Source organism: Rhinopithecus bieti, unplaced genomic scaffold, assembly GCF_001698545.2.
Source record: "Rhinopithecus bieti isolate Rb0 unplaced genomic scaffold, ASM169854v2 scaffold_2453, whole genome shotgun sequence".
In the NCBI taxonomy this organism is placed as follows: domain Eukaryota; kingdom Metazoa; phylum Chordata; class Mammalia; order Primates; family Cercopithecidae; genus Rhinopithecus; species Rhinopithecus bieti.
In genome coordinates, this window is record NW_016804447.1 from 193,699 (window position 1) to 219,168 (window position 25,470).

Below are 25,470 nucleotides of genomic sequence, written 5' to 3' on the forward strand. Positions count from 1 at the left end.
AGGCAGGAGAATTGCTTGAACCCTGGAGGTGGAGGTTGCAGTGAGCCAAGATTGCACTAATGCACTCCAGCCTGGGCGACGGAGCGAGACTTCGTCTCAAAGGAGCGGGGATATTACCCAGGATGAGCAGGGAGCCCTGGGTCCTGGTGTTCGGAGGGGCAGACCCCTGTGCTTTCTTAGTTTACAGAAAAGTATTGATTCGGTTGAGTGAGTGAAAGGCATTGACCTTCATTCCTCCTCTCGCCTGTGTATACAGCACCTTGTTCCCTCCATCCCTGTCTCAGAGCCCCAGGGACTCGCAGATGGGAGAGACGGGGGTGTCAGCGGGCCCATCTGTTCCTGTGAGGACCCCGCAAGTCTGGCCCATGGGCCCCAAGCAGTGCAGGTGGGTGTGAGGACCTCCCGTGGCTGCCCATGGGCCGCAGGTACTCCAGCCTGAGGACACGCTTTGTTAGTTCTCAAGACGTTTTTGAGATGGCAGAGTTGACATTCTACTTTTATTTCATCCTCACAAGATGTGAAAATTCACAAATGAGACTTTTTCTTGAAATAATTGAAACTTAAGTGAAGCTAAGTAACCGAGGAGCAACAGGGACTCAGAAGGGGGTGCTCCTCCCAGAGCATCCAGCGGGCGTGCTGTTCCATGTGCCTGGTAACCCAGCTTCCCGCTCAGCAGCAGGCCTTGAGTGCACCTGGCTTACAGTAAGTGCTCAATAAATGCATATGAATGAATAAAATTCATAGTGTTCACAGTCATCAGAGTGCCCCTTATGAGAATGAAAAATGTGTTTATTTTCCCCGAGAGGGAATTCTTGTTACTTCTGGAATGAGTGCCCAGGGCGAATGGTGGTGAGTGTGCAGCCCTCACTGGTGTTTTGCTCTAATTCTGTGTGAGGGTCACCACTGGGCCCCACGGTCACTAGTCACCAGTCACATCCACTTCAGGGGTGCCTGCCATAACAGTGGACCAAGCATTTGGCTACTCGGCCTTGGAGGCCAAGCTGAAACCAGACAGCAAGTTCTGGGACCACTGATGTGCATGATTTGGGGGACAGGACGCCAGCCAGAATGTACGGGAAGGTGTGGGGATGGCTCTGGCAGAGGCAGTGTTTGGTGCCTGGGCAGTGGGTGTCCACCCTGATACCAGGGGAAGGTTATCTCCACCCCACGCACTACAGGATGCCGGGGTGAGGCCTGTGGCCACCCAAACGGAAGACCGGTGCCTGCGGCCTGCACGGGAGCATCTGGTTGCAAAGTGGCCATCAGGGAAGTGGATGCACAGGTAGGGCTGGTGTGGCTGCAGCTCATCCCCGGGACCCTGGACTCGCGCCCCTTCCACCGGGTGTGGCCTCCAGGCCACTCGGCCCTTGGTCGAAAGGGTGTCTTTCAAGTTAGGGCAGCTCCTTGATCTCCTCTTACTGGGGGGCAGGCGGGAGGTTTCAGACAGGGATTCCCATGTCTCTTCAGCGATGAGGCTCTGCTGCTGTTCACGGACCACGTCTGTTGACTCCAGTCTCAGCTGCTGTAAGGGCACCCCCAAAACGCAGGGCCCAGGTACATGGGGCTCCTTTTTGTCCAGAGGAAGCTGGCAGGCATCGCCTTCCCACCTGGGGAATCCTGGTTGCCCCCAGCCCCCAGAAGGGTCAAGCCATCCAGGCTCTAGACTCTCAGCCCACCTCTCTCCAGCCCAGGCCCACCTGCTCTAGGCCACTTGAGTGTCTCAGGCACCTCATCCTCCTGCTCAGGCCTGGGTGAGCATTGTTCCCACTACCCGAATCCCACCCTATGCCTTAGCTACTCCCTCCCACCCTCCCCAGGGGGCTCTGACATCTGTCTGCACCAGAGGGGCTATGCTCAGATCCAGGGGTTGCTCCACAGCCATGTCCAGCAGCTTCCTCACACCAGCTAGGAAGGGCAGCAACAGCACACGCACAAGCACACACACATGCACATGTGCACACACACGGCACACACGCATGCACACGTCTGTGTCCGTGCTAATTTTTGGGCAAAGTGATGTCTGCCTACAGGAGACTGCTCCTTAAATTCTCGTAGGTAAATGATTTCTCATTTATAAACAAAGTTTGCACCCAAAATGCCTTGAAATGTTTTTAATAGAATTGGTCTAGCGATCGTTCAGGATTTCGGTGATGGGCCCTCCCTGTCTGGACACTGCCAACCCACAGCTGAGGAGCATTTAAGGCACGTCATTTTGTGATTAGAATTACACAAAGTTTGATTAATATTACAGCTGCAAAATTAACAAACTTACACAATTATTCACTACATTTAAAATAGTTTTGTTTGATGATGAAATTCTTTGCTTTACAATAGATCAATAGTACACAGTATATTGACTCTGTAACAAAATTTTTTGAGAAATACAGAAGTGGAGAAATAGTGATCTTCTCAATTTGTTTATAGTCTATTACCAAAGTAGGCCAAGTTCAGTATTAAATAAAATAATATCCTAATAAAAGTTTTACAAGTTTTCCTAAGGAAAATCTTCATTAAGACTGTTTACCTTCTGTTTGACAGCAGTGACAGGAATGTTGGGGTTCCCATCATGATGAAGTCCCTAGCACTTGGCTTCTGGCACCCCACAGGCCCGCGCGCGCTGCATCACCTGGTGGGTGCAGGCCTGGCTTCTGCGAGTGGAGGTTTTCTCCATTGGACTCTGGGTTGCATGTTTGTGCTTAGCCTGTGTTGCGGTTCTCGTAAACCACAGAACGGCCTGCCTGCCTACCCCGGATGCTGAAGACTGACCTGGTCAAGGGAAGGTGTGGTGAGAGTGTTGTGTTCACCATGTGGAGATCAGGTAGGTGAATACCGCATCTTCTTTGCTGGACTTTGGTAACTGGGTGTCCAGGGAGAGCGACCGGAGTGGCAAGCTGTTGCCTGGATCAGCTTCTGACTCTGCAGACAGGAGTTCAGCATGCAGGCCCAAGGATCCAGGGGGAGTTGTTCAGCACCTGGGAATCATGCGCACTGCTGCTGTGGGCCGCGCGACGCTTCTGGGCTTGTTCTCCGAGGCACAGACAGGCACTTGGAAAGCAGCTTTACTCCTCTGGTCAGGCTGGAGACCTCCCAGCAGTGCAGATGGGGAACAAACTGGGGGCCTGTGGGAACACCACTCATTGCCTGAGAAGGCCAGGCCCCGGCCTGCTCCAAATGAACATCAGGGATGGTGCTGCAGCAGGGAACCAGGGCTGCCTTGGATCTGTCCAGCAAGGTCACTGACCGGGCAGCTTTGCTTGCATCGAGGGATGGCTGCATTTCTGTGCTCAGAGTTGGTTGAATGCCTGCCAAGTGTGGACAGTGACCACTGAATCCCAAAAGTCACTGCACTTGATCTGTACCCAAATACCAGTGACTGCAGTTAGGTCGAGAGCTTCTCTGAAGCAGGGGCATGGAGGCTTTTGTGTGGCTGAGGCTTCCCTTTTAAACAGTAAGAAGCTATCAATGGGAAATTGTGGACTTTTTTCCCACCAGGGACTCAATGTGCAATATTCAGTCAACATAGGAACTCTTAAGAACTCCTCCTTACTGGTGGACTGTCAAACACTGGATCTAAAGACGTGAATAGGTCTATTTTCCTGAGCAAGGAGCTACGAGGTCTGGCTTTAGAAAAGCCCCTAGGAGGGGCCGGCGCGGCATGGCTCAAGGCCTGTAATCCCAGCACTTTGGTGAGCCGAGACGTGCGGATCACGAGGTCAGAGATCGAGGACCATCCTGGCTAACACGGTGAAAACCCCGTCTCTACTAAAAAAACACAAAAACTAAAATGCGGCGATGGTGGCGGGCGGCCTGTAGTCCCAGCTACGCGTGAGGCTGAGGCAGGAGAATGGCGTAACCCGGGAGGGGAGCTGCCAGTGAGCTGAGATTCTGGCCACTGCACTCCAGCCTGGGTGACAGAGCGAGACACTCCGTCTCAAAAAAAAAAAAAAAGCCCCTAGGAGTGTCCCACCTCCACCGTGCAGGCATGGGTTTCAGGTGGTTGGACCCTGTGAGACTTGCCTCTGAGGGATGATGGACTCAGAGCCCCTCCCCAGGTCGGCCACCCGCGGCCTACCGCCCACTCAAGGGACTGTGCCTCCCAGGAAACTCAGGCTGGATGTCATTCCTGCAGAGGACAGAAGCTCTGTCAAGGCCCTCGCCCTGGGATGCTGGAAGGGGTGGGAAAGGCGTCCGGGTTCAAGAACAGGGCCAGGGGTCTCAGCAGGTCCTCCTTGGAGGGCCTGAGTGCCTAGTGAGGGGGACGGTGCCTGGGTCCCCTCCCATGCCCCTTGGTTCGCCCTGCTTTGTTCAAGGGGTGCCAGGAGCAGCTGCTGGGGCCCCACAGTCCTTAAGGACACGGCTGTGATTTCTTGGAAGCGCCGCCCGCCGGCCACCTCTCACCCAGCCAGGGACCCCCCGGGCGACCTCCGGGCCAGGTGGGACAGCTCAGGCCGGAGACCTCGTCTGTGGGGACGGGCATGCCCGGGGGGCGCCACCCTGAGACCGGGCGCGGGCAGGACTGAACCTGGGGGGGGGGAAGCGAGGCAGGTTGCTGGCTCTAGGAGTCTAAATCCCCAAGCCGCTGAGTAGACGGAAGCGTTCCTGCCACTTTACCTGACAGCTCAAAAGACCTGGCGAGGACCTGGAAACGGCGCTCGGCCCAGGGTCGCTTGCGGGCGGGCCTGCCAGCCGCTGCAGGTCTGGCCCTGAGTACCTGGCGGCTCGGGAGGTCCTGAATCGGTCCCCGGGGAGAGGTGCGGGGGCTCGGGGGTGGGGGCCCGGAGCCTTGGGCTGGTTTCACGCAAATCCGTTTTGGGCGAGCCTCCGGTTCCCGGCAGCGGTGGGAAAGGGCGCGAGCCGCCAGCCGTGGCGGCGTGCCACTTCCCGCCGGCGGCTTTACAGCGGCGTCCTCCTCCTGCTCCAGCGCGTGCGGAGAGGCGTGAACGGAGGGACGGCAGCGACGCCAGCTTCAGCAGGGCGGGCGGCGGCCCGCGCGGGGGCCGCTGGACGAGCGCCGGCTGTGCACGCGGCGCGCCGCCGCCGAACGCGCGTGCGCACTCGGCAGTCCCCGGCGCTTCGGCCCCGCCCCCGCCCCCGTGCAGGCCCCGCCCCGGCTCGCGCTCGGGCGGCTCTGGCGGGGCGCGCGCGGCGCTCTCGGGGTTCTGCGCAGCGGCGGGGGAAGGGGCTCGGGGCGCGCGGCCCGCTGTAACCCGCGCGGGGATTAGGGCGCGTCTCCGGGGCGGCGGCGGCCGCGGCTGGCGGCCCATGGCGCGGGGACGAGCGTTTAGTCAGCGGCGTGTCGGAGCCGGTGTCACCTGCGGGAGAGCAGGGCGTGAGCGACGCGCGGAGCCCGGGCGCTGGGGCGGGAGGGGCGTCTCCGGGCGGTTTAGCTCTCCCCGAGCCCGGCGGCTCTCGCCTCCCCTCCCGCCGCGCACCCCGGGCTCGGCGTCCGCCGGGGCCTCCTCCCAGGACCCGGTTCGCAGGGCAGAGGCGGAAGCAGCAACAGCGAAGCCCCACCCTGGCCCGGCCACGTCCCACCGCCGGGGGTCCCGGGACAGCGGCCTTCTCTGTGCAGGAAGGTCCCGCCCCAGTCCCTGCAGCGTGGGAGGTCAAGGTCCCCAAGGGGGAAACCTGCTTCCTCCATCTCAAACCGCCCTGGCGTTCCCCGGGTGCCTCCCAGGCCCCCAGAGGGAGCTCACAAAGCCCAGACCCTGTGGCGCGCTCTGAGCTGGAGGCAGAGCCCAGGTCTGCGGGGCCGGCCCTCCCTGTATCCCTGTGGAAGGATAGGGGACCCAGGGCGTCTGGCTCCCACTAGCCCTGCTCTCAGCTCCCTGGGAGTGCAGGACTTGGACTCGCGGACTAGCCACCTAAAGGAAATCACAGGCGGCCCTGGGGCCCTCAGCTCCGTGGGAGCAGCAGAGACGCCAGAGTCTGTCCGGGCTCCTGAGGGAGGTGCGGCCAGCAGGGCGCTAGAGGAGGAATAGGGGCTGCTGGAGAGAGAGAGCGAGCCAGGTTCAGGTCCAGGGAGGAGGAGAGAGAGAGCGCGAGGCGGAGACCTGGAGGGAGAGGAGCTGCGGAGAGAGGGGTTAGGTGGCGGGAGGCCCGGGAGCATTACATGTGTGTGGACTCGGGGAGGGCGGCGGGGGGCCGCTCCTCGGGGCCGTCTGCCTGCAGGAAGGAGTCCACCGACTTGCTGCTGAGGCGGAAGGGCGTCAGGCGGCGGAAGGTGCTGGGAGAGTGGGGAATCTGTGTGCGGGCCCTCTGCGAGGGGACCACCGTCTCCCCGGGAGATAGCCAGGGCGGCAGCCTGGCCAGGAGGCCGCGGTCCAGGGCCTCATCCGGAGAAAACACAGGGTTGTCAATTCCTAGGAGAGAGGGCAGCGGCCGCTCAGCCTCCTGGGAGCCCTGCGGCGGCAGGGGAGGCCTCGCGGGGGCCGTCACCTGCTGGGTGCCCTGGAAGGTTAGGGTCACCTGGAATAGGATCACCGGGAAGGTTAGGGTCACGTGCCTTTCAGGTTGCAGGCCCTTGCCCCACATCCATGACCCCACACACCACAGGCAGCACAGGTGAGGTCTCCCTTCTCTCAAGACACACCCCGCCTGCTCCCTGCCCGGCCCACGTCTCCTGGGACAGCAGCCTCCGAGTTGGTTGAGGAGGCACTCGAGGTGCCAGGCAGGGCCCTTGAGAACCCACAGGAGACCCCCCCCCCAGGTCCCAGTGCCCCTGGTCCAATGACTGAGCTCCCTCCTGGGGCAGAGCTGCCCCTCCCTGGTCCATGACGCCTGTGCCCTGTCCCCACCTGCAGGGGAGTCGGATGCTGTGTCCTTGGTGACACTGGCCAGGAACTCGATTCCCCCGCTCATCTCCTCATCATAGTTGGGGTGTTCCTCGGTGTCTGAAAGTTCCAAGTCTGGAGGAGACAGGCTAGGATGAGGACTGGGGTCACTAGGGGGCTGTCCTCACAGCCGGTCAGCCGTGTCCATCAGCTCTGTGCCCAGAGGTGCAAGGGGTCGGGACCCACAGAGAGAAGGGCTAAACCGCAGGGCTGGGGGAGGGCGAGGAGGGACCCCACTTGGAGGGCAGCACCCCTGGAATCCCATCCTGGATGGGTCTGCAGCTGGGGCCCATTCTCCCCTGCCTGAGTGGCGGGAGGGCCCCGAGAGGGGAGGGCTGGGGCTGGGAGGTGGTGGCTCCCAGCATTTCCCGCAGGGCCCCCAGCGCACCTTTCTCTTTGATGGTGAAATTCTGCACAGGGTTCTCCGTGGGCAGCTTCCCATTGGGGATGCTGCTGTTTCTCTGTGGGGCAAACGTGAAGCTGCTCACAGACCCCGACACAGCCACACCGGCCCGGACTGCCCCTGCTCCAGGCCCCAGCCCCGCCGAGCCTCCTGGTGACCCAGCCTCACCCGCTTCTGGGCACGCTCCCGCTTGTACATCTTGGCCGCCTTCTTGTTCTGGTTGAGCCCCAGCTTCGTCGTCTTGAAGGACTCCAGGCGCTTCCGCATGGTCCTGTGGAAGATTTCCCGGTCCTGCTTCTCGTCCTCCGTGGGCGTGAGCTCGTGCCGGCTGTACAGATGCTTGTACTGCAGGGTTGGGCACGGAGGTCACAGCTGTGCCCAGCACCGGACACTCCCGCCCTCCTGCCACAGGGGCTGAGCATGGATCCCCGTGGTCCTGGGGGGAGATGAGGAGGCCACCCTACAGGGGTCCCTGCAGGCGCGTCCGGCCCCCAGCCCACGGGGCCCACCTCCTGCCGCGGCTTGTACAGGTACTGCTGCAGCGTGTGGTGCGTGACCATGTCCTCCGCGTCCCGGATGCTCCGCCGCCGCTGCTCCAGAGACTGCATGTCCAGGCAGACGGCGCTGACGTTCTCTCTCCTGCACAGGGACCAGCGCTGAGCCACACAGGCTCTCTCAGGGTGGGGTCTCCTGCGCACCCCTCGCCTTCCCAAGGCGGGTATCCGGCTGGGGCACGGGGCCACCTGGTCAGCCCCTTCTCCCCTCGGGGCCTAGGCTGACTCCCCACGAGGCCTTCCCGGCCTCCTTTCTGAGGTGGATCCCCCTCCTCACTGGTCCCCCTCCAGAGCCCTGGCTGTCAGACTTGGGGACCCTGGCATCTGCACAGCTGGCAGAGCCGACCTCCCATGAGAACTGGCCGTGAGCTGTGGAGCCCATGGCTGAAGGGGCAGTAGGGGTGGCATGGGGACCAGGACAGGCTGCTCCTGGCCGGGGGCAGACAGGCCCAGCCCCCAATCTGCTGCTGCCCCTCCCTTTCACCTTGCATCCAGCACTAAGGGAGTCTGGCCACCACATAACATAGGGGAGCTCTTGCTGGAGGGGACACCCAGCCCCTCTTTCTGCACCCCTCCACTCCCCCATGCCACCCCCAAGCCAGGAGCCACCCCAGCCCCGTCTGTGACTCTCAGCTGGGTTCTTCCCCAGGGAAGCTGCATGACCATGGCCACATACAGGAGGTACGAGACAGAGGCCTCCACAGTGGATGATCGTGGTGTGAAGTCCACGTTGACCATGTTGTCGGTGCTGGGGGAGCGGATGAAGGCCAGGGACCCGCGGCGCTCTCCCTATGGTCAGGAAGCAGCCCGGTCACTGGCCTGAGCAGCCAAGCCCTAGGTCCCGGACCTGTGGCATCTGTTGTCGTTGTATGCCCTGGGGGGAAGCGGGGAAGTGCCCAGAGCTCGGGGCCCAGGGAAGGCCTTGAGACCTGAGCCCCAGGTTCTCCCCTCACAGCTGCAGAGGGGAGGAGATGCCAAAACCAGGAGATCAGATTTTGAGCCTCTGTCCATCTGTCTGAGACCACAGCCAGACTGCTGCCTGAACTGGGCAGAGGTAATGCTTGTGGGAGGACACAGTGGTCTGAGTGTGAAGGGGTAAAGCTGCCTGGGACTTGGGGGGTGTCTAGGGAAACTGTCGATATGCAGAATCAGAAGTGGCCCCTGTCCCTGCCAGAGGCCCTAAAACCCCATTGGCCTCATGTCCAGAAATGAATCAGGTCAAGGGAACGGAGCAGAGCCCGATGGGGCACAGAAGCCGCACAGCTGAGTGCCAGACGACGGCAGTGGGGCCGCCTGTGTGTCCTCAGACCCCACCCGCCTGATGGCAGAGCCTGGAGAGCGTGAGGCTGTGGAGGAGTGCAGGGCAAGGTGGGCTTGTGGCTGCAGTCAGGGTCCCCAGGGCCAGCGGGGGCACAGGTGTGGAGGGAACGTCAGCTCACTGCGCTCAGACCTCGCCAGGTGGGCACCCGCGCCGCCTTGCAGCATGCAGGACGCTCCCAGGAGAGCCCCCGGGGTCGGGCGGGGACCGCTGCTCCCACTGAACATGTGGTCCCCACTTCACTGCCCACTCTGGGGGGCTTTGAAGGTCATTGTTCTAAGGGCCCTCTGCCTGCTCTTTTGCTTCTAAATCCAGCGTCTTCTGTATGACCTTTGTCCCTCTGTCCCTCTCCTGCCACCCCGTGAAGACAGACGTGAGGGTCAGGGGAGCCACAGTGCCAGCCGCCACTCTGGGCAGGCACAGGCGAGGGCTGGAGCACCCGGGCACATGGGGTCTTTGGAGGGGCTGTTCCCCACACCACTTCCCCTGCCCCTGCCGAGCCCCACACTATGGAGTGGGGGGCGCAGGGAGAGAGAGCAGCTGCCCTGTGTGAGAGCCAGGAGGAACATCGGGCAGGCGGACGCCATCCCAGGTGTGGAGACCCCGGCTACTGAGTGACCAGGAGGCACCCACAGGCTCCCCACATGCAGCTGAGCCCAGGGTCGTGGTCATGGGTCATGGGTCAAGGATGGTGGCTGGTGGGGTTGGGGGAGAGGTTCAAGGCCCGCCTACTGACCTTGTCACCCATGTGGGGGCGAGGGAAGCCCGCCAGAAGCTAGAGCCCCCACTGCCCCTTCCCACTCTCCAGCCAGGCTCCAGGCCTCCTGGGCCAGGGTATCTGAACTTTGTCTCACTTGCCGGGCCTGTGGTTTGGGGGTTTGTGTGGAGCCTGGTCCAGGGGCCCTCCTTCCTGATCTGCACTGGCTACCCCTCCTGACAGCCCCAGGCCCCCATGCCCTCTGCCAGGAGGCGCCTTGCCACTCGGCGTGGCCCCAGTCATGGGTGGCACATCTGGGGTGAATGCACATCAGTAGAGGCAGAATCATTCTATCTGAATGAATGGAGTTTCCCGGCCCCCGCTGACCCTCTGTGTGAGGGTCTGCAGGGTTTGGCAGGACAGGCCTTTCCCTCTCGCACCCACCCTGACCGGCTGCTGGACAAGGGCACCAAAGCTCACTAGGGAGGACTCTGTCCTTAGGGAGGAGCTGCAGGGCCCAGAGGGAGCAGAATCCCTGCAGCTGTGCCCCAGGCCCTGTGTTGTGCAATTCCTGCAGCCAGAGTGCCCCTGGGGAGGTCAGGGCAGGCTGGGGAGGCTGAGGCCCACCTGTCATAGTAGGCAGGTGCGGAAGCCAGGGGTGGCAGCGGCCCCAGGTCTGGGTGGGGCGCCTGGCCTCTGGTCTCTGAAGCAGATGGCTCTGCGGATGCTGAGGCTTGTTCACAGTGGACTGGGAGATGCTGGGGCAGCCTCAGAGCCACGGCCGGCCCACGGTGGGAGACAGCCCTGCTGCTGCCCCTCCGCCTGTGCATGTGGGTCTGTGGGCACCTGTGTGTGCTGGGCCAGGCCCAACTGTTAGGACCAGGTCCCATAACAGCCTGCCTGCTTACTGTCCACTCCCATCTCCAGGGAAAGCAAGGGAGCTCAGGGTCCTAGGACCTACCCTCAGCGCTCACCCCCACCAGCACCGCAGTCACCAGGACTCCGTGACTCAGTTTACCCCATGTGACAGCCAGCTGGGATTCCCAGGGCATCAAAGGCCCATCAGCCTCCTGTGAACTTCTGGGGTGGGCCTGGCCTTGGGACGCGGGTGCAGGGGCCTCTCCTCACTGCCCCCATGGCGCCCACAGCCAGTGCCCAAGCCTGTTGCACCCCTGACCCAACAGAGGGAGCAAGCGGCTCGGCTACCTCAGCCACATAGCTGATGGCGTCCTTCAGGTTCAGCTCGTGGAAGACATTCAGGATCCGGTCTCGAGACTTCTGGGCTGACCGTCTCATGAGGACCCTGCTGAGGAACTTTCTGTCGAAGTGGGACCACCTGTAGGGACAAACCTCAGGTGTGAGCCTCAGGCGACAGGCGCCCTGGAGCCCAGACTGTAGCCAGCCACTTCTCTCCTGAATTTTATTTGCTGTAACCACCCTGCAGGCGCATTTAAAATGAGGGAAGCAGCCCCTGGCACGCGCCCAGGCCATCCGCCGTTCTCCCGCCTGTCCTGTTGGATGGAGGCCGTTAGAGGCACGTGAAATTGCATTCCGCTTTCCAGCAGCCGCCTCCTCCAGAGGGTGGCTCAGGAGAGGGTGGGCATCAGGCCTGGTCGGGCAAGGGGGCTCCAGCCACATGGGGGGTACTTTTCAGCTGCACAGGAGGAAAGACGGGGGTGGACAGACGCCCTGAGCCCTTAGACTTGCGAGAGCCAAGCTGACCAGAGTGAAGTTTTTTAGCCTAACAGAATTAGAGTATTTGCTGTTTATCCAGATCAGAAGGGATGGTGGCCTGACTGGACTTAGAGGAAACTTTGGGGCACAAGGAGGTGATGCCTGTCACTCTTGAACATGGGGGTGGCCGCCAGAGCTGCCCCCCGGGGCAGAGGGTGGGCCCCGGTGAGCTTGTGTACTCACACCTGGGCAGGCCCCGCGGCAGCAATAGCAGCTCTTCTGTGCAGGTTGAGTTTTAGCCATACCAAGAAGTCAAAGCTAACTGAGGCCTGCCTTCTGAGACCCCTGGGATGGCCCCTGGGAGGCCAAGGAGTCGGGTACTGGGTACCTGGAGCAGAGTCACTGTGGCCACGGAGAACCGCAGCTGAGCTTTGTGAAGCCACGTGGCCACACCTCCCAGTGCCTCCACCCCCACCAAACAGACCGCCCAGAAAATAGGAACCCAGTGCAAATTGTATGTGCTACTTACTGGGTTTATTGTAAGTGTCAAATGTATTTTATAATAAAACATAGGCGATTTCAGCTTAATGGACAAAATCTTTTTTTATTTTGAGACGAAGTCTCGCTCTGTTGCCAGGCATGAGTGCAATGGCGCAATCTCAGCTCACCGCAGCCTCCACTTCCCGGGTTCAAGTGATTCTTGTGCCTCAGCCTCCTGAGTAGCTGGGACTACAGGCGCCCGCCACCACCCATGACTAATGTTTGTAGTTTTAGTAGAGACGGGGTTTCACCATGTTGGCCAAGCTTTTCTCTAACTCCTGACCTCAAGTGATCTGCCTGCCCCAGTCTCCCAAAGTGCTGGGATTACAGGCTTGAGCCCTGCCAGACAAAATCATTTTAAATGTTGACTGATACTAACCCAATTTATGACATGGGGGAAATAATCCATTTTCCTGACTTTCAATTCCTACGTAACTTAACTATTTGGAATTAATTGGGCCACATGAGAGGGCGTCTCTATTCCCTGGAAGGAGCACAGGGAATTCAGCTTCCATCCCCTCACTCGGTGGCCCCAACTGCTTCCACCAACTCCTTTCGGCAGCACCTGTGTGTCTGGGGGCACACCTGGCACCTGGCCTCATGGGGCACCAGAGCCCTGACCAACCCTGGACTCAGACAATTACGCATGTGGCTTCCACCTCTTCCAAGTGGAGGATGTTTCCAGAAGCCGGGCTGTGTGGCACAGCCAGGGCAGTCCCAGTCACTTACTTGTCTCTGAGATAATTATGCCCGATCTGTCCGGATATGTCCTCGATGGCCGAGAGGATGTGGTCGAAAGCCTTTCAAGAGAAGAAAGATGTGAGCATCTCGGGGCGGCCAACCGGGGAACATGATGTGACCCCCTCCCTTCCCGGCCCAGCCCCGAGGAGCCCACCAGCCCCCCTCACGAGCCCCCCAGCCCCAGGCGCAGCCTCCCCTCCCCTCCAGGCCCAGCCCTGAGGAACATGCGGTGCCCCTCGCCATCCCCCAGCCCCGGACGTACGCGGCCGTGCAGCTTCTCGTTGAGCCGGGGTTCCCGGTGCTCACTCCTCTTCACCTTCAGCCACTGCACCAGTGGCTTGATGGTCAGGCCCTGGAGGAGGGGGTCTCGTGACCCTGGTGCCAGGCAGCCCCCCACATCCTGCTGGCCCCACACAGAGCTGCCTGCCCCGGGGCTCGCAGATGCCCTCCCTGCTCTCCGGATGCCCAGCAACCTGCACCCCTGCTTTGCAGAGGAGGAAGCAGCACCCGGGGCCTCATCCACCAGCAAAGGCTCTGGAAGAACGTTTTTAGGACAATGATGCTTCCTCCCCAGTGGGGCCATGTGAAAACCTACAAAACGGCTCCCAGTTACTAAAATTATAAAACCCAATTCGGGTCTGGAGACTGGAAATGCTTGTCATGAAGTACAGGATGGGCCCAGGCACCCCTTGCGGGCGGGGCCGAGACCCCAGGGCTGGCTGGGCCGGGCAGCACCTGGAAGATGACGGTGAAGAATACTACGATGATGGTAGTGCTGACAAACAGGTTCTTCTCCTTGACCTTCTCTCCGTCCAGAAGAACCACCAGGGCAAAGGCCACGGCCCCGCGCAGACCCCCATAGGACAGGACCACCTGGTCAATGGGCTCCAGCTGCACCATGCGGTAGCGGTTGAGGAGCCAGGTCTGCAGGACCACACCTGTGGGGGGATCACACCTGTGGATGGGACCACGCTTGTGGATGGGGACCACACCTGTGGGCAGGACCACGCCTGTGGACGGGACCACGCCTCTGGGTGGGGATCACACCTGTGGATGGGGTGGCACTCAGCTCCCTGGCTGCCCTCCCAGCTGCGGGACCCCAGCCCGTCTGGGACAGCGTCTTAGTGGCCAAGCGTGTGCTGACGAAGAACAGCGGCAACCCTAGATACAGCGTCCCCATGCCACGTCCCTCGTCACCATCCACCCGGAGCCACACGCTGCCTGGCGTCTCCCCCACACGCTCCGTGCATCACACACACGGGTGCTGGGGGATGGGGCTGGGCAGGGGCAGGGCCATCTCCCAAGCCACTGACCCGGTCTTGAGGCACATCCAGGGTGAGTCAGTGGGAAACCAAGTGGTTTCCCTTGGGGTTCCAGAGCCTTCCACCCCAGCCCCGAGAACACCACCACTGGGTCCCCTCCTCTGCCTCGCGTGGGGCTGCACCTCCATCTCGCTGGGCCCAGTGGAAAGCCCGCACCTTCCCGGAGATGGTGCCCGCCGATCGGTGGTCCCACGGCCGCAACCCAGCCCCGCCTCACCGATGGCCCGGTACACGGAGATGAAGACCAGCGTCAGGAGCACGAAAGCTGTGTTCCAGGTCCAGATGAACGGGTTCACGGCTGAGATACCCAGGAACATGAAGATGATGGTCTCGGCGCCGCTGGCCAGCATCTTCATGGTGTAGCGCACAGTGGTGGCCGACTGCTCCGAGATGTTGGCCTTCACATACTTCTGACAGCAGATGCCACAGAAGGTGATGCTGCAGGGACAGACGCGCTTCAGGACATGGCCACCTGGCCCGGCGCCCGAGGGCCCTGCATCCGCTAAGCCCCCCACGGCCTGGCGCCTGCAGGCACAGAGTCACAGTCGTCTGGTTACGGGGGAGGGGCCTCTCCCTCCCGAGCCAGGCTGGGCCGCCAGGGTTCCTGCCCACGGCTCTGCGGGGCCACAGGCAGCTGTCACCATCATGCGGATATGGGCACCAGGGCTGCCTGCCAGCAGGGATGGCAACAAAGGGTTCCAAAGTCCCTCACCGCCTGACCTGTCTCAGGGTGGGTACTGCTGTCAGCCCACGGACAATTCAGTGGAAACGCCAACTCCTTATTTTAAAATTTAAATAAACCAAATTCTTCGCCCCACACTGAACTCCCAGCCAGCTTGGGAGCACCCACAGAGCGGGCGAGACGACAGACGGAGGGCAGGGCAGGCCTTCCACTTCCCCTTGCTGAGGCTCATGGGGAACTTGGTGATGCGGAGCCTGGGGCTCCTGCCATGCACACCCCCCGTGTCCACGCAGCTGGCACCGCCCTCCGCGCCTGGGTCCCCGTGGCTGGCACCGCCCTCCGCGCCTGGCTCCCCGTGGCTGGCACCACCCTCCGCGCCTGGCTCCCCGTGGCTGGCACCACCCNAGTCACAGTCGTCTGGTTACGGGGAGGGGCCTCTCCCTCCCGAGCCAGGCTGGGCCGCCAGGGTTCCTGCCCACGGCTCTGCGGGGCCACAGGCAGCTGTCACCATCATGCGGATATGGGCACCAGGGCTGCCTGCCAGCAGGGATGGCAACAAAGGGTTCCAAAGTCCCTCACCGCCTGACCTGTCTCAGGGTGGGTACTGCTGTCAGCCCACGGACAATTCAGTGGAAACGCCAACTCCTTATTTTAAAATTTAAATAAACCAAATTCTTCGCCCCACACTGAACTCCCAGCCAGCTTGGGAGCACCCACAGAGCGGGCGAGACGACAGACGGAGGGCAGGGCAGGCCTTCCACTTCCCCTTGCTGAGGCTCATGGGGAACTTGGTGATGCGGAGCCTGGGGCTCCTGCCATGCACACCCCCCGTGTCCACGCAGCTGGCACCGCCCTCCGCGCCTGGCTCCCCGTGGCTGGCACCACCCTCCGCGCCTGGCTCCCCGTGGCTGGCACCACCCTCCGCGCCTGGGTCCCCGTGGCTGGCTCACCCCACCAGGCCCAGGAGGGCGTGGAGAAGCTCGCGTGTGGGGGAGGGACTCACGCGAGGATGGCCGACAGCGACAGCATCTCGGACGTCAGGTAGGACAGGTAGGAGATGATGAACACGAAGCCGGGCTCGATGATGCGCACGTGCTTGGTGAAGCGCGTCACCAGTGACAGTAGGAAGGCGAAGATCACCCCCACCAGCGTGCCCCCCAGGCTCACCACGAAGAAGGACACTGGGGAGAAGATGCCCTTTGTGGCCGTGTTGGCCTTCTGGGCCCTTCCTTGCCAGGGGCCGCCTGGTGATCCCGCGGAAGTGCCGGGAGCCCCGGGAAAGGGGGTGGATTCCTCACTCTCCTGGAGACTAGGCCTGGTCTCAGCACCTCTCAGGAGAGAGGACCTTCCTGTGCCCCCGGGAGCCTGGCCCCAGGCCCCATCCGGCCGTCTCTCCCAGGAAGACCTGGCTGCCCTCATCCCTGTTCCAGGAAACACCCAGGAATCCCCAGGACCATTTCAAATCGTGTGTGAATCACTCTGGAAGGGAACATGACATGGACAGAGGGCCCAGTGCAGCAGCTTTGAGTGCAAAGCTTTTTCCTGCATGGGCTGCGGGCCAGGCGTGGAGAGAAGACAGTTGGCCCCAGAGGAGACACAGCCGCCCACTCCCCGTGACCCACGGCTACACACCTATGCCTTTCACGCAGTCCAGGCCAGTCACATTGTCACCTCCCAGCGCCACGAAAGATTCAAACACATTGTACAGGACCTGCAGGGACAGAGACGGGCAGGGCGTTGGGTGGTCCTTGGTCAGCGCCACCCCCTCTCCGGGGCCTGGGCCTCCCCGGACATGGTCTGAGTGTGGAGCCCACGGCACCCGAGGCCGTTGGAAGGAAAATCATCACGGGGCAATGGCCCCCAAAGGGGAGAAGGCCAGAGCCCAGAGGCCAGCAGGACACAGGGGGCAAAAGAATGTTCTGGAGGGAACCGGAAGCTTTGGGAGCAAAGCTGGCCTCTTCCTATCCTCTGCAAAACAGGGGCAGCCGCAAAGCTCACCTGCCATTCGAATTCTGAGTCTCATTTACGGAGACAAACCCAGGGTTTCAGTTTGAGTGACTTCACTGCTGTGCTGGTTCTAGCCCCTGCTGTCTTTGCGTGTTTTTAAACCTTAGTCCAGCAAGACCCCAAGATAAAATGCGGGGAAACCTTATCCACACCCTGGGCTCCACGCCGAGCAAAGCAATGATGCAGGTGGGACCTGCCGGGGCCGTCCAGGGTGGGCCGAGGCCCCTGGGGAGAACCTGGCTCTGCGCCCAGCTCTATGTCTCTGGCTCTGGTCAAGGTGGAAGAGGACCCTGGGGCAGGTGTGTAAGTTGTGTTTGCAAATACAGGCTGGGGTTGGGGGGTGCCCATGAGGGTCCCAGGGTCTCTTGGGGTCTTCTCGGAGCTGAGCTTTTTAATGAAAATCCAGCTGGGAGGGAAGACAACGTCTTGGGAGACTCTTACTTCTACAGAGACGGGAGCTGCAGGGCTGCGGGGCACACAGGGCTTTCACTGTATTCCTGATTAAGTCTCACTTCCCAGATTCCCCTGAGGATATCTTTGCAATCTGGTGTGTGACACCCACAGGACTTTCCTCTTTCCAGAACCCTAAGGGAACATGAGAAGCTGACGGGTTTCTTAGAGAAGCCGCAGGCACTTTTAGAGGGGAGAGGAAACTGACCCCACCCTTCCTTCCGGCTGTGCCTGCAGGGTCCTCAGGGCTGGGGGAGGATGGGCAGGGGTGGCGCGGGGCTGGGGCAGTGTGGGGGCTGGGGTGGCGCCAGGGTCGGGCCCAGGGCTGGCCTCACTGATGGTTCCTAAGAGGGCCGCTCTGCACGTGCCCTCTGGTCGCCCCATGACTCACTTCCGGGAGGCAGTGGCCCCATTTGATGGGATTGGCTTTGAAACGTCACAATTGCCACTGTGAAGTGGCAACCATGTTCCTCAGGGTTCCTGAATCTTCTCCTGGCCTTGCTGAGCGCTGATGTGGCCTTTGGGCCTCTGTGAAGGCACCATCCATCCCCCCACCCACCCACAGAGCCTGGCAAGCTCCTGGAACACCATCTCCTCGAGGGACCACACACCTCTGTGCTCTGCCATCAGCACCAGCTGTTTCCTCCCTTCACCTCTGTCGTGGGCCAAATTGTGGCCCTGAAATTCCCACGTTAAACTCCCCAGGACCTGGGCATGTGAGTGTTACAGAGGGGAGTACAGCACAGTGAGGTCACCGGGGTGGACCCTGATCCAATCAGACCCATGTCGCTGTAAGAGGAGGAGATTAGGGCACATTCGCGCAGGGACGGCCACGTGAGGACACAGGAAGGCACCGTCTTCAAGCCCAGGACCAGGGTCCCGCAGGAGCCCACCGCACTGACACCATGATCCGGAATAGTGCAAGAATAAATGTCGTCCAACGCACCAGACCTGTGGTACTTTGTTACGGCAGCCCTGGCAGATTACACGGTTCCTATGGCATTTTGTTGTTTGCTTATTCATGTATTTATTTTATTGGAGATGGGAGTCTCACTGTGTCGCCAGGCTGGAGTGCAGTGGCGTGATCTCCACACACTGCAACCTCCGCCTCCGGGTTTCAGGCGATTCTCCTGTCTCAGCCTCCTGAGTAGCTGGGATTATAGGCGCCTGCCACCACCCCCGGCTAAGTTCTGTATTTTTAGCAGAGATGGGGTTTCACCATGTTGGCCAGGCTGGTCTCGAACTGCTGAACTGACCTCAGGTGATCCACCTGCCTCGGTCTCCCACAGTGCTGCGATTACAGGCGTGAACCACTGTGCCCAGCCATTCATGTATTTTTTAGGAACTCAGGAATGGGTGGCAGTAACTATGGGTCCAAAGTCACAGACACTCTGGGGACCAGGAGGGTGGGATTTCAACAGCGGCATCATTAACGCTGAAGCTATGGAGTGGGCAGGCCCAGCCACGCCTAGGAACTCAAAGATCCAAAGAAGCCTGGCGAAAGCCGCCAGTGGTTCTGAGCTGGGAGGAGGGAGGTGGAGGGACGGGACGCCCCCGGGAGGGCAGTTTGGCGACAGAGTTCCACGCCCTTTACTGACTGACTGATGAGGGGTGAGACGGGGCCCAGGCCTCCCACGGCTCGGCTGCTCTGGAGCAGTGGTTCTGTCACTTACCACGGTGACTGCGTCATTCAGCAGCGACTCCCCGAAGACGATGATGAACAGGACCTCGTTGACGTGGACCTCCTCAAACACAGCCAGGACGGCCACCGGGTCCACAGCAGCAATGAGGCTGCCAAAGAGGAGGAAGTCCAGCAGCCCGATCTTCAGGTCGCCTGGAAGACAAGCCGGGCCATGGGGCAGCTGCAGGACCCGCCACCAGAGAAGGAGGGCCCAGGGGAGAGGCTCGGCTACGGGTCGGGGGTCTGAGCCTGTCTGGCTGGCTCTGGTGGCATGGGGAGCTGGGTCAGCCTCCTGCATCCCTCCCACAGGCCCCCAGCGCCCTCCAGGGAAGGCTGGTGTCTTCCTAGGGGGCCCATCCCATCCGAGCAAGACAGACAGACAGACAGACCCTGGCCCTCTCCTTCATATTTGGGTGGATGGGGGCCCCAGCTGGCACAGCGCAGCCTAGAGAGAATCAAGCCCCTCCCGCCACACCACCAGGGTTCCCAGCCCAGCAGTGAAGGTGTCTGAGGCAGGTGAGTGCAGGGGGACTGCATGCCGGGGAAGGATGGGGGCCCATCGCCTGGAGTGACATCCCAGGAGGAGCAAGTGGGGCCGACCTAGGACAGGCCTGGAGCCGGGACACACAGCACCATGGGGCACAGCCAGGGAGGGACAGGTGGGAGGGCTGTTGGGGGTGTGGGGGCAGACTGTGGGGATGTGCAGGGCTGCGGTGGGAGCAAGGGACCTGGAAGACGTGGGTCCACGTGGTCCCCAGCTCCCGGCCGGCTTCCCTCCCTGCATCTGCCTGTGGGCTCTGGTGCATCTGCCTGTGGGCTCTGGTGCCCCTCGCTGGGGAGGTTTTACTGAAATGCAGCCTCATCCTTCACAAGTCTTTGCCATTCAACCCAGGGTTCAGGCCTCATGGAGGCCATGTGGGGGTGCCAGGCTCCAGGGGACCCTCAGGGAACTGAGTGTGGCCACATGGCCCCGAGAGCCTGCCCTCGTTCACGGCCACAGGGCTCAGAGGACACTGGCCTCTCTGCTGCCTTCCCGGCCGTGAGGGTCCAGGGACCAGGAGACGTGAGGGTGTGAGAGAGGCCACCCAGGGAGGGGATGCCCCCAACGAGCCCCCCCACACTCACACAGCTTCTGCCTCTCTGCTGGGCTGGAGTGGAGCCACCACCCCTCTGGCCTGAGGCTCGGGCTTGTGGGGGGTTTGTCCCTGGAGCCAGACGGGCCCCAGGAGATAGCAGAGAGCGGCCTGACCAGGGGTTCCTTTGCTAGCGCCTGGGCGGGGACGGATTGGGGTCGTCTCTGCGGTGACTAAACCCCGAGTTTGCTGTGAGCTCCTAAGCCCCGGCAGCCTCTGGCCAGCGTCACCAAGACCAAAACCACACAGGCCGCTGTGGCTCCAGATATGGCTGCAGCCACATGGGTGCGGTGGTGGCCGAGCGGCTCCGGCACACAGGCTAGGAGGAACAGTGCCCGATACACCAGGCTCTGCAGTCCTCCTCATCTCTCTGGGACCTGGAAGCCAGCAAGTGTGGACGGACCGTGGTCCTCCTCGTCTCCCTGGGACCTGGAGACCAGCGAGTGTGGACCGACCATGGTCTTCCTCGCCGCCCTGGGACCTGGTGGCCGGCGAGTGTGGACGGACCCCGACCTCTGGCCAGTTGAGAGGCAGCCCCCAGCCACCTACAGCCCCCCAGCCGAGCTGCTGAGATGGGAACACCTCCCCAAGCAGAAGGTGTGCTGGGGCCTGGGGACCCACAGGGGACTGGCCTTGGCCACGAGGGCCTATGGGGCTGCCAGTCACATTTCTCACCCGACACTTACCGCCTGGAGGCCTGGGTGCGGCACCCCAACCTTTCTGAGCTGAGTCAGCCCGGCCCCTCCCGGGCCCCACCCTGAGCCCTGGCCGGGGCAGCTGCGGTGCAGACTCACCCATGAGCCCGCTGAGGAAGACACCATAGAGGGACAGGCCGGTGGTGGCCGCGTTCCACACGGTGCCCACGACGGCATACAGCAGGATGGTGCCCAGGTTGCCAAAGAAGAGTCGGTTGGGCATGAAGTAGCCGGCGTCCAGCACAATGGGGGGCAGCAGGTAGAAGAAGAAGACGGTGGGCGTCAGTGTGAAGGACGCGATGTGGTCGGCCGCCCAGACGATGCCGCCCAGCACCAGGCCCAGCACGATGAGCAGGGCACTCTCGGGAACCACGCTGGTGACCTTGTGGGACAGGTGGAACCCTGCGGGGGAGGGGAGGCAGGTCAGGGCTGGGCTGCAGGGGAGGGGAGGGAGGTGTGGGGACCCGTGGGGAGGGGAGGAATGTTGGGGCAGGGCCGGGCCGTGGGAGGGGGGGCGGAGGTCCTGGGGACCTTGTGGGGGAGGGACGAAGCTGGGGGACCACAGGCGAGGGGAGGGAAGTCAGGGTGGGACCCGGGGAGGGGAGGGGAGGTAGGATGGGGCCTCAGCGGCAGAGGGCAGGGAGGTGGTGGGGAACCCATGGGGAGGGGAGGGAGGTCAGGGGGGACCTGTGGGGAAGGCAGGGAGGTGGGGAAGCCCACAGGGGAGGGGAGGGAGGTCAGGGCCCTCGGGGGAGAGGAGGGAGGTCCAGGTGACCAGGTCCCACGGGGCTCAAAGCTGCAGGCCCCCCCACTTTTCAGGGAGCCCGAGAGCTGGGAAGGAGGAAGCTACAGGGGCAGTTGCTGGAGCCCCCAGAAGGGAGTCAGTTGGAGGAGGGTGCGGGTGCTATGGGGTGAAGGCCTGTGCTGGGTGGACGGTGGGGAGCCTCTGAACTACCGTCCCCCCACCCGGCTGGTTCTGGTCTCCCTGGGTCCCTGATTCGCTCTGTGCCTTGTGCCTCGGTGACCAAGGTCTGAGCTCACGCTGACTGTCCCTGACGTGGCCAGAGCCTGCTCCCACTTGAGGCTGGCTCTGTTTCAGACTCCTCCGGAGGTTGTCACCTGTCACCCCTCTCCTCGTGCCCCCTCTCCTGGGACCACAGCCCCTGGGTGGGACCTTCTAGGAAGGATCTCTGGGTCCCGCCAGTGACCCATTCCACTCTCCACAGGTGAGCTTGAGGGTGGACAGCAAGCCCTGGGGACCCCCCATGGAGCCGACGTGCTTCACCCCATTCCCCAGCACCATCGCCCCTGCCAGGACCTCGGAGTTAGAGGCTCTGCCCTGCCCTGTGGGTGGGGGTGCAGGCACCTATCTGGGCCACGTCTCCTGTGTTTTAATTGGACTCAGAAAAAAAAAGGTGATGAGAATTCCTGCGCTCGGCCTGATTTCAAAATAGTGGGAAGGCTGACAAATGAGGTGCGTCCTCTGGCTTAGGTGATGTAAGGGATAATGAGCTTCTTCATTCCCTCAGCTGCTGGTTATTAAGTCTTCCTTGAAATTTAAAGGAAAGTTGTCTCCTAAGATGGCCGAGACCCCATTTAAGCACAGAGCAGCCGGAGCAGGGAGGCTCCCTCGCAGACCATCCACCTCTGAAGAACGTGTCAGCACAGCTGGAGGCAGCGGCCATGTCCCACCCTTCCTGACTGCGTGGCCCTGATGAGCTCGGCCCTCCCTGCCTGTTTTTCCCCTTGTAATTATGGAGCTCTGGCAGGGCCAGGTGCTGGCCCAGAGGAGGAAGGTGCTGTTTTGGATTTGCCGTCCCTTCCCTGCAGATGGTCTTACACCAAATACCACGGGCGGCATGGGCCCCTCTGGGGAGGGTGGCAGGCACAAGCCCCACACCTGTCCGGTCACCAGCACTGCACTGCAGTCTCCCGACCCCGTCCCCAGGACAGCAACTCTGCCTGCTGCTCCAGATTGCAGAACACCAGCTCTGCGAGGGATCAGGGTTCAGAGGTTCCTGCTTTCAGGATCGGAGGTCCTGCTGTGGACCCCTGTCCCCACCATGTGCCCCACAGGCTCTCTGAGGCCCCAGATGGCCCTAACGCGTGCCCCGACAGCCCCCTCCTCAGCAGTGCCCTCCCCAGGCCCCGACAGCCTCCTCCTCAGCAGTGCCCTCCCCAGGCCCCGACAGCCCCGCCTCAGCAGTGCCCTCCCCAGGCCCCGACAGCCCCCGCCTCAGCAGTGCCCTCCCCAGATCTGGGCTCATGGGGCTGGCAGCCCAGCAGGAAAACAGGGGCCTCTCTCCTCTGGACTCCACGGCCTGGTCCCTGTGGTGGCCGAGGACAGACCTGACCTCACAGAGCTTTGGGAAGAGAGACATGGGTGGCACCTTCCAGGCCTGCGAGAGGAAGGCTGTGGCCTCTGCTCAGGGCAGCCTGGGGCCCTCTCCACACCCAGGACTCAGTAGGTCCTAGGCTGGCCTGGGAATCTGCACACTAAGGGCTCCGAGGCCTCTGGGAGTCCCTCTGGGGGGTCCCTGTGGTGCAGGAAGGCCTGGGACAGGTGTTCCCACATCTGCAGTCTCCTGATTTCTTTATTAATGTCCAGAGAGAAGTGGAGTTTACCACCTTCTGTTCCTTCCTGAGGGCTGTAAATCCTGGCCTTGGTATCCCGAGCTGTGTTAGGAAAACCAGGGTGGTCTGTGCCCAGTGCCAGCGCCTGCCCACCCACAGGCCAACCTGTGCCTCTCACATCTGTCTTTGGTGACGTCGTCACCTCCGCTGCTGCCCCACGAGTGCCTAGCAAAGCCCGGCACAGCCGTGGTGATGGTGACCCCTGGAGGCTGCCCAGCCCCTGGCGAGACCCACCCAGGCCGCTATTTTCTACACGAAGCACATTTTTTGCCTCTGCCCACGTCCCAGGCTGGCTCCTGTAGGGGTAACCGGCTCACCTGTCCTCCCCTTTCCAGGGTCACAAGACCCAGGAGACAGTGTTTGTTCAATAGGGCTTGTGGAGCAGCCAGTGGGGCACTTGTGGCCCCTCGGTGCCCGCCGGCATGTGGGCTGCTTTGAGGATGAAATCCAGTGACCACAGAGACCGTGCGCCCCCAGGTGGGGGCACTGTGGCCAAAGGTCAGACCTGGGAAGCAGCGGGAGCCTCGGAGCTCCAGGACGCACTCGCCCTTGGTGGCTGCAAACACTTGGCCCAGGGTCTTTTTGTTCAGGGCTTGGGTCTTTTAGCCACAGTCTTCCCAAATCAGATTCACAGCAATCACCACCATTGTGAAGCCGCCCGAGACAACCGCGGGGCCAGCAGGGCAGGGATGCAGGGACCAGCTTTGTCTTCGAAAACAACAACGCAACTCTGTGCCGTGGGGACTCACACCTGGGTGCTCCCCGCACCATTGCGGACCCTCCGCCACACTCCAGTGCGCCCGCTGGTTACTGTAAAAGCCTGTTAACCAGGACACGGGTGGGTGAGGGACAGGCTGGCTTCAGACCAAACACTCCTGCTCAGAAGTAAGCCCTGAAAATCCACAGAAAACATCCTCTGACCTTGGTAGTCACTGAGAAAATATACATACACACGCACAAACGCCGCGTAGGCGAAAGGGCGGCGGTTTCCAACATTCTGCCAGCCGGGGTTGGAAAGAGTGTTGGACACGCCTTTTCCCATGTGCTGCGGCGTCGGAGGGCAGCTCCTGTAGTCTTCAGGGTGTGTGCGTGTTGAGTTGGGAGCTCACCTGTGTCTGTCTGCATGGGACGTGGCGGTCCCACCTGCCCACCGGGGAGGAGCTGCACCCATCCCCACCGTCCGGGCAGGCGTGAGCCTGAGCCGCGTCTCCTGAGAGGCCCAGCCTAACAGCCTCTGACAACCTGTGGGTGACGCGTGAGCGACCGCCTGTTCTGTGGATGAGTCCAGTTGACTTGCTCCCCTGCCGAGCACTGATCCTTCCTGTTGCCACGAGGTTCTTCGTCAGCTGGAAAATCCAGCCTTTGCTTATGGGGCCAGTGTGGATGGGGCTGGTATGGATGCGGCTGGTGTAGACAGGGCTGGTGCGGACTGGGGTGGTGTGGAAGGGGCTGGTATACACAGGGCCTGTGTGGACAGGGCTGGTGTGTACACGGGGCCAGTGTGGACAGGGCTGGGGGCCAGTGTGGACACGGGGCCAGTGTGGACGGGGCTGATGTGGACAGGGCCAGTGTGGACAGGGCTGGTGTGTACACAGGTCCGATGTGGACAGGGCCGGGCCCTGAGTCCGTCTGCCACAGCCTGTGTGGCTTCCAAACAAGGGGACAAACCTGGGGACATGCAGGCCTTTAGGTAACTGATTGCCGAGGCTGGAGAGTCACAGCTAATTAAGCACACAATGGCTCGGCGGCCTGATGGTTACGACAGGGGACAGACGCTTTTAGTTCTAATTACAAACCCTGTGCCTGGAGGAGGAAGGGCCGGCGCTGGCAAATCGGACATTTCTGGAGTGGGCGCCGGAAAGGGCTTCTCTCTGGGCCCCGGGGGCCTCAGGAAGGCCACGGCCGATGCATGTCACACCCCTCAGAGCACAGAAGGACGGGGCTTGGTCAGGCCTGGGGCCTCCGCTGCCTCCAAGGACCCTTCAAGGTGACAGAGATTCAGCCGAGTCCACAAAAATGCAACAGCGCAGTCAATCCTGTGGTTTTACTTTAACAGGAGCATGTCCCGGAGGATTAAACTCTGCCTCCCAGAAACAGCCCGGCCGG

At 61.7% G+C, this 25,470-nt stretch overlaps 1 protein-coding gene and 1 long non-coding RNA gene across 4 annotated transcripts in view; one reads left to right on the plus strand and one right to left on the minus strand.

The window, feature by feature from the left end:
- Nucleotides 1-5,190: 5,190 nt before the first annotated feature.
- The window catches only part of SLC9A3 (solute carrier family 9 member A3), a 47,358-nt gene continuing 27,078 nt past the window's right edge, over nt 5,191-25,470 (minus strand). The window contains exons 2-17 of one of the 2 annotated variants that reach the window (XM_017868362.1): nt 20,830-21,132; nt 18,895-19,055; nt 16,397-16,475; nt 15,768-15,945; nt 14,300-14,520; nt 13,496-13,698; nt 13,023-13,112; nt 12,749-12,819; nt 11,012-11,141; nt 8,467-8,579; nt 7,746-7,875; nt 7,405-7,581; nt 7,222-7,294; nt 6,798-6,908; nt 6,113-6,362; nt 5,191-5,312 (exon numbers count right to left, since the gene is read on the minus strand). In XM_017868362.1, the coding sequence (XP_017723851.1) occupies nt 5,309-5,312; nt 6,113-6,362; nt 6,798-6,908; nt 7,222-7,294; nt 7,405-7,581; nt 7,746-7,875; nt 8,467-8,579; nt 11,012-11,141; nt 12,749-12,819; nt 13,023-13,112; nt 13,496-13,698; nt 14,300-14,520; nt 15,768-15,945; nt 16,397-16,475; nt 18,895-19,055; nt 20,830-21,132 (2,294 nt within the window). In that variant the 3' untranslated portion in view covers nt 5,191-5,308. The other variant, XM_017868361.1, reaches the window with a different exon arrangement.
- Nucleotides 7,830-12,071, plus strand: LOC108527215 (uncharacterized). Of its 2 annotated transcripts, XR_001884741.1 has the most exons (5): nt 7,830-7,916; nt 8,440-8,584; nt 8,746-8,844; nt 8,997-9,158; nt 11,042-12,071. It is a non-coding gene; the product is annotated as an uncharacterized LOC108527215 (long non-coding RNA). The 2 variants fall into 2 exon arrangements; XR_001884740.1 differs by lacking the exon at nt 7,830-7,916 and having other exon boundaries at nt 8,524-8,657.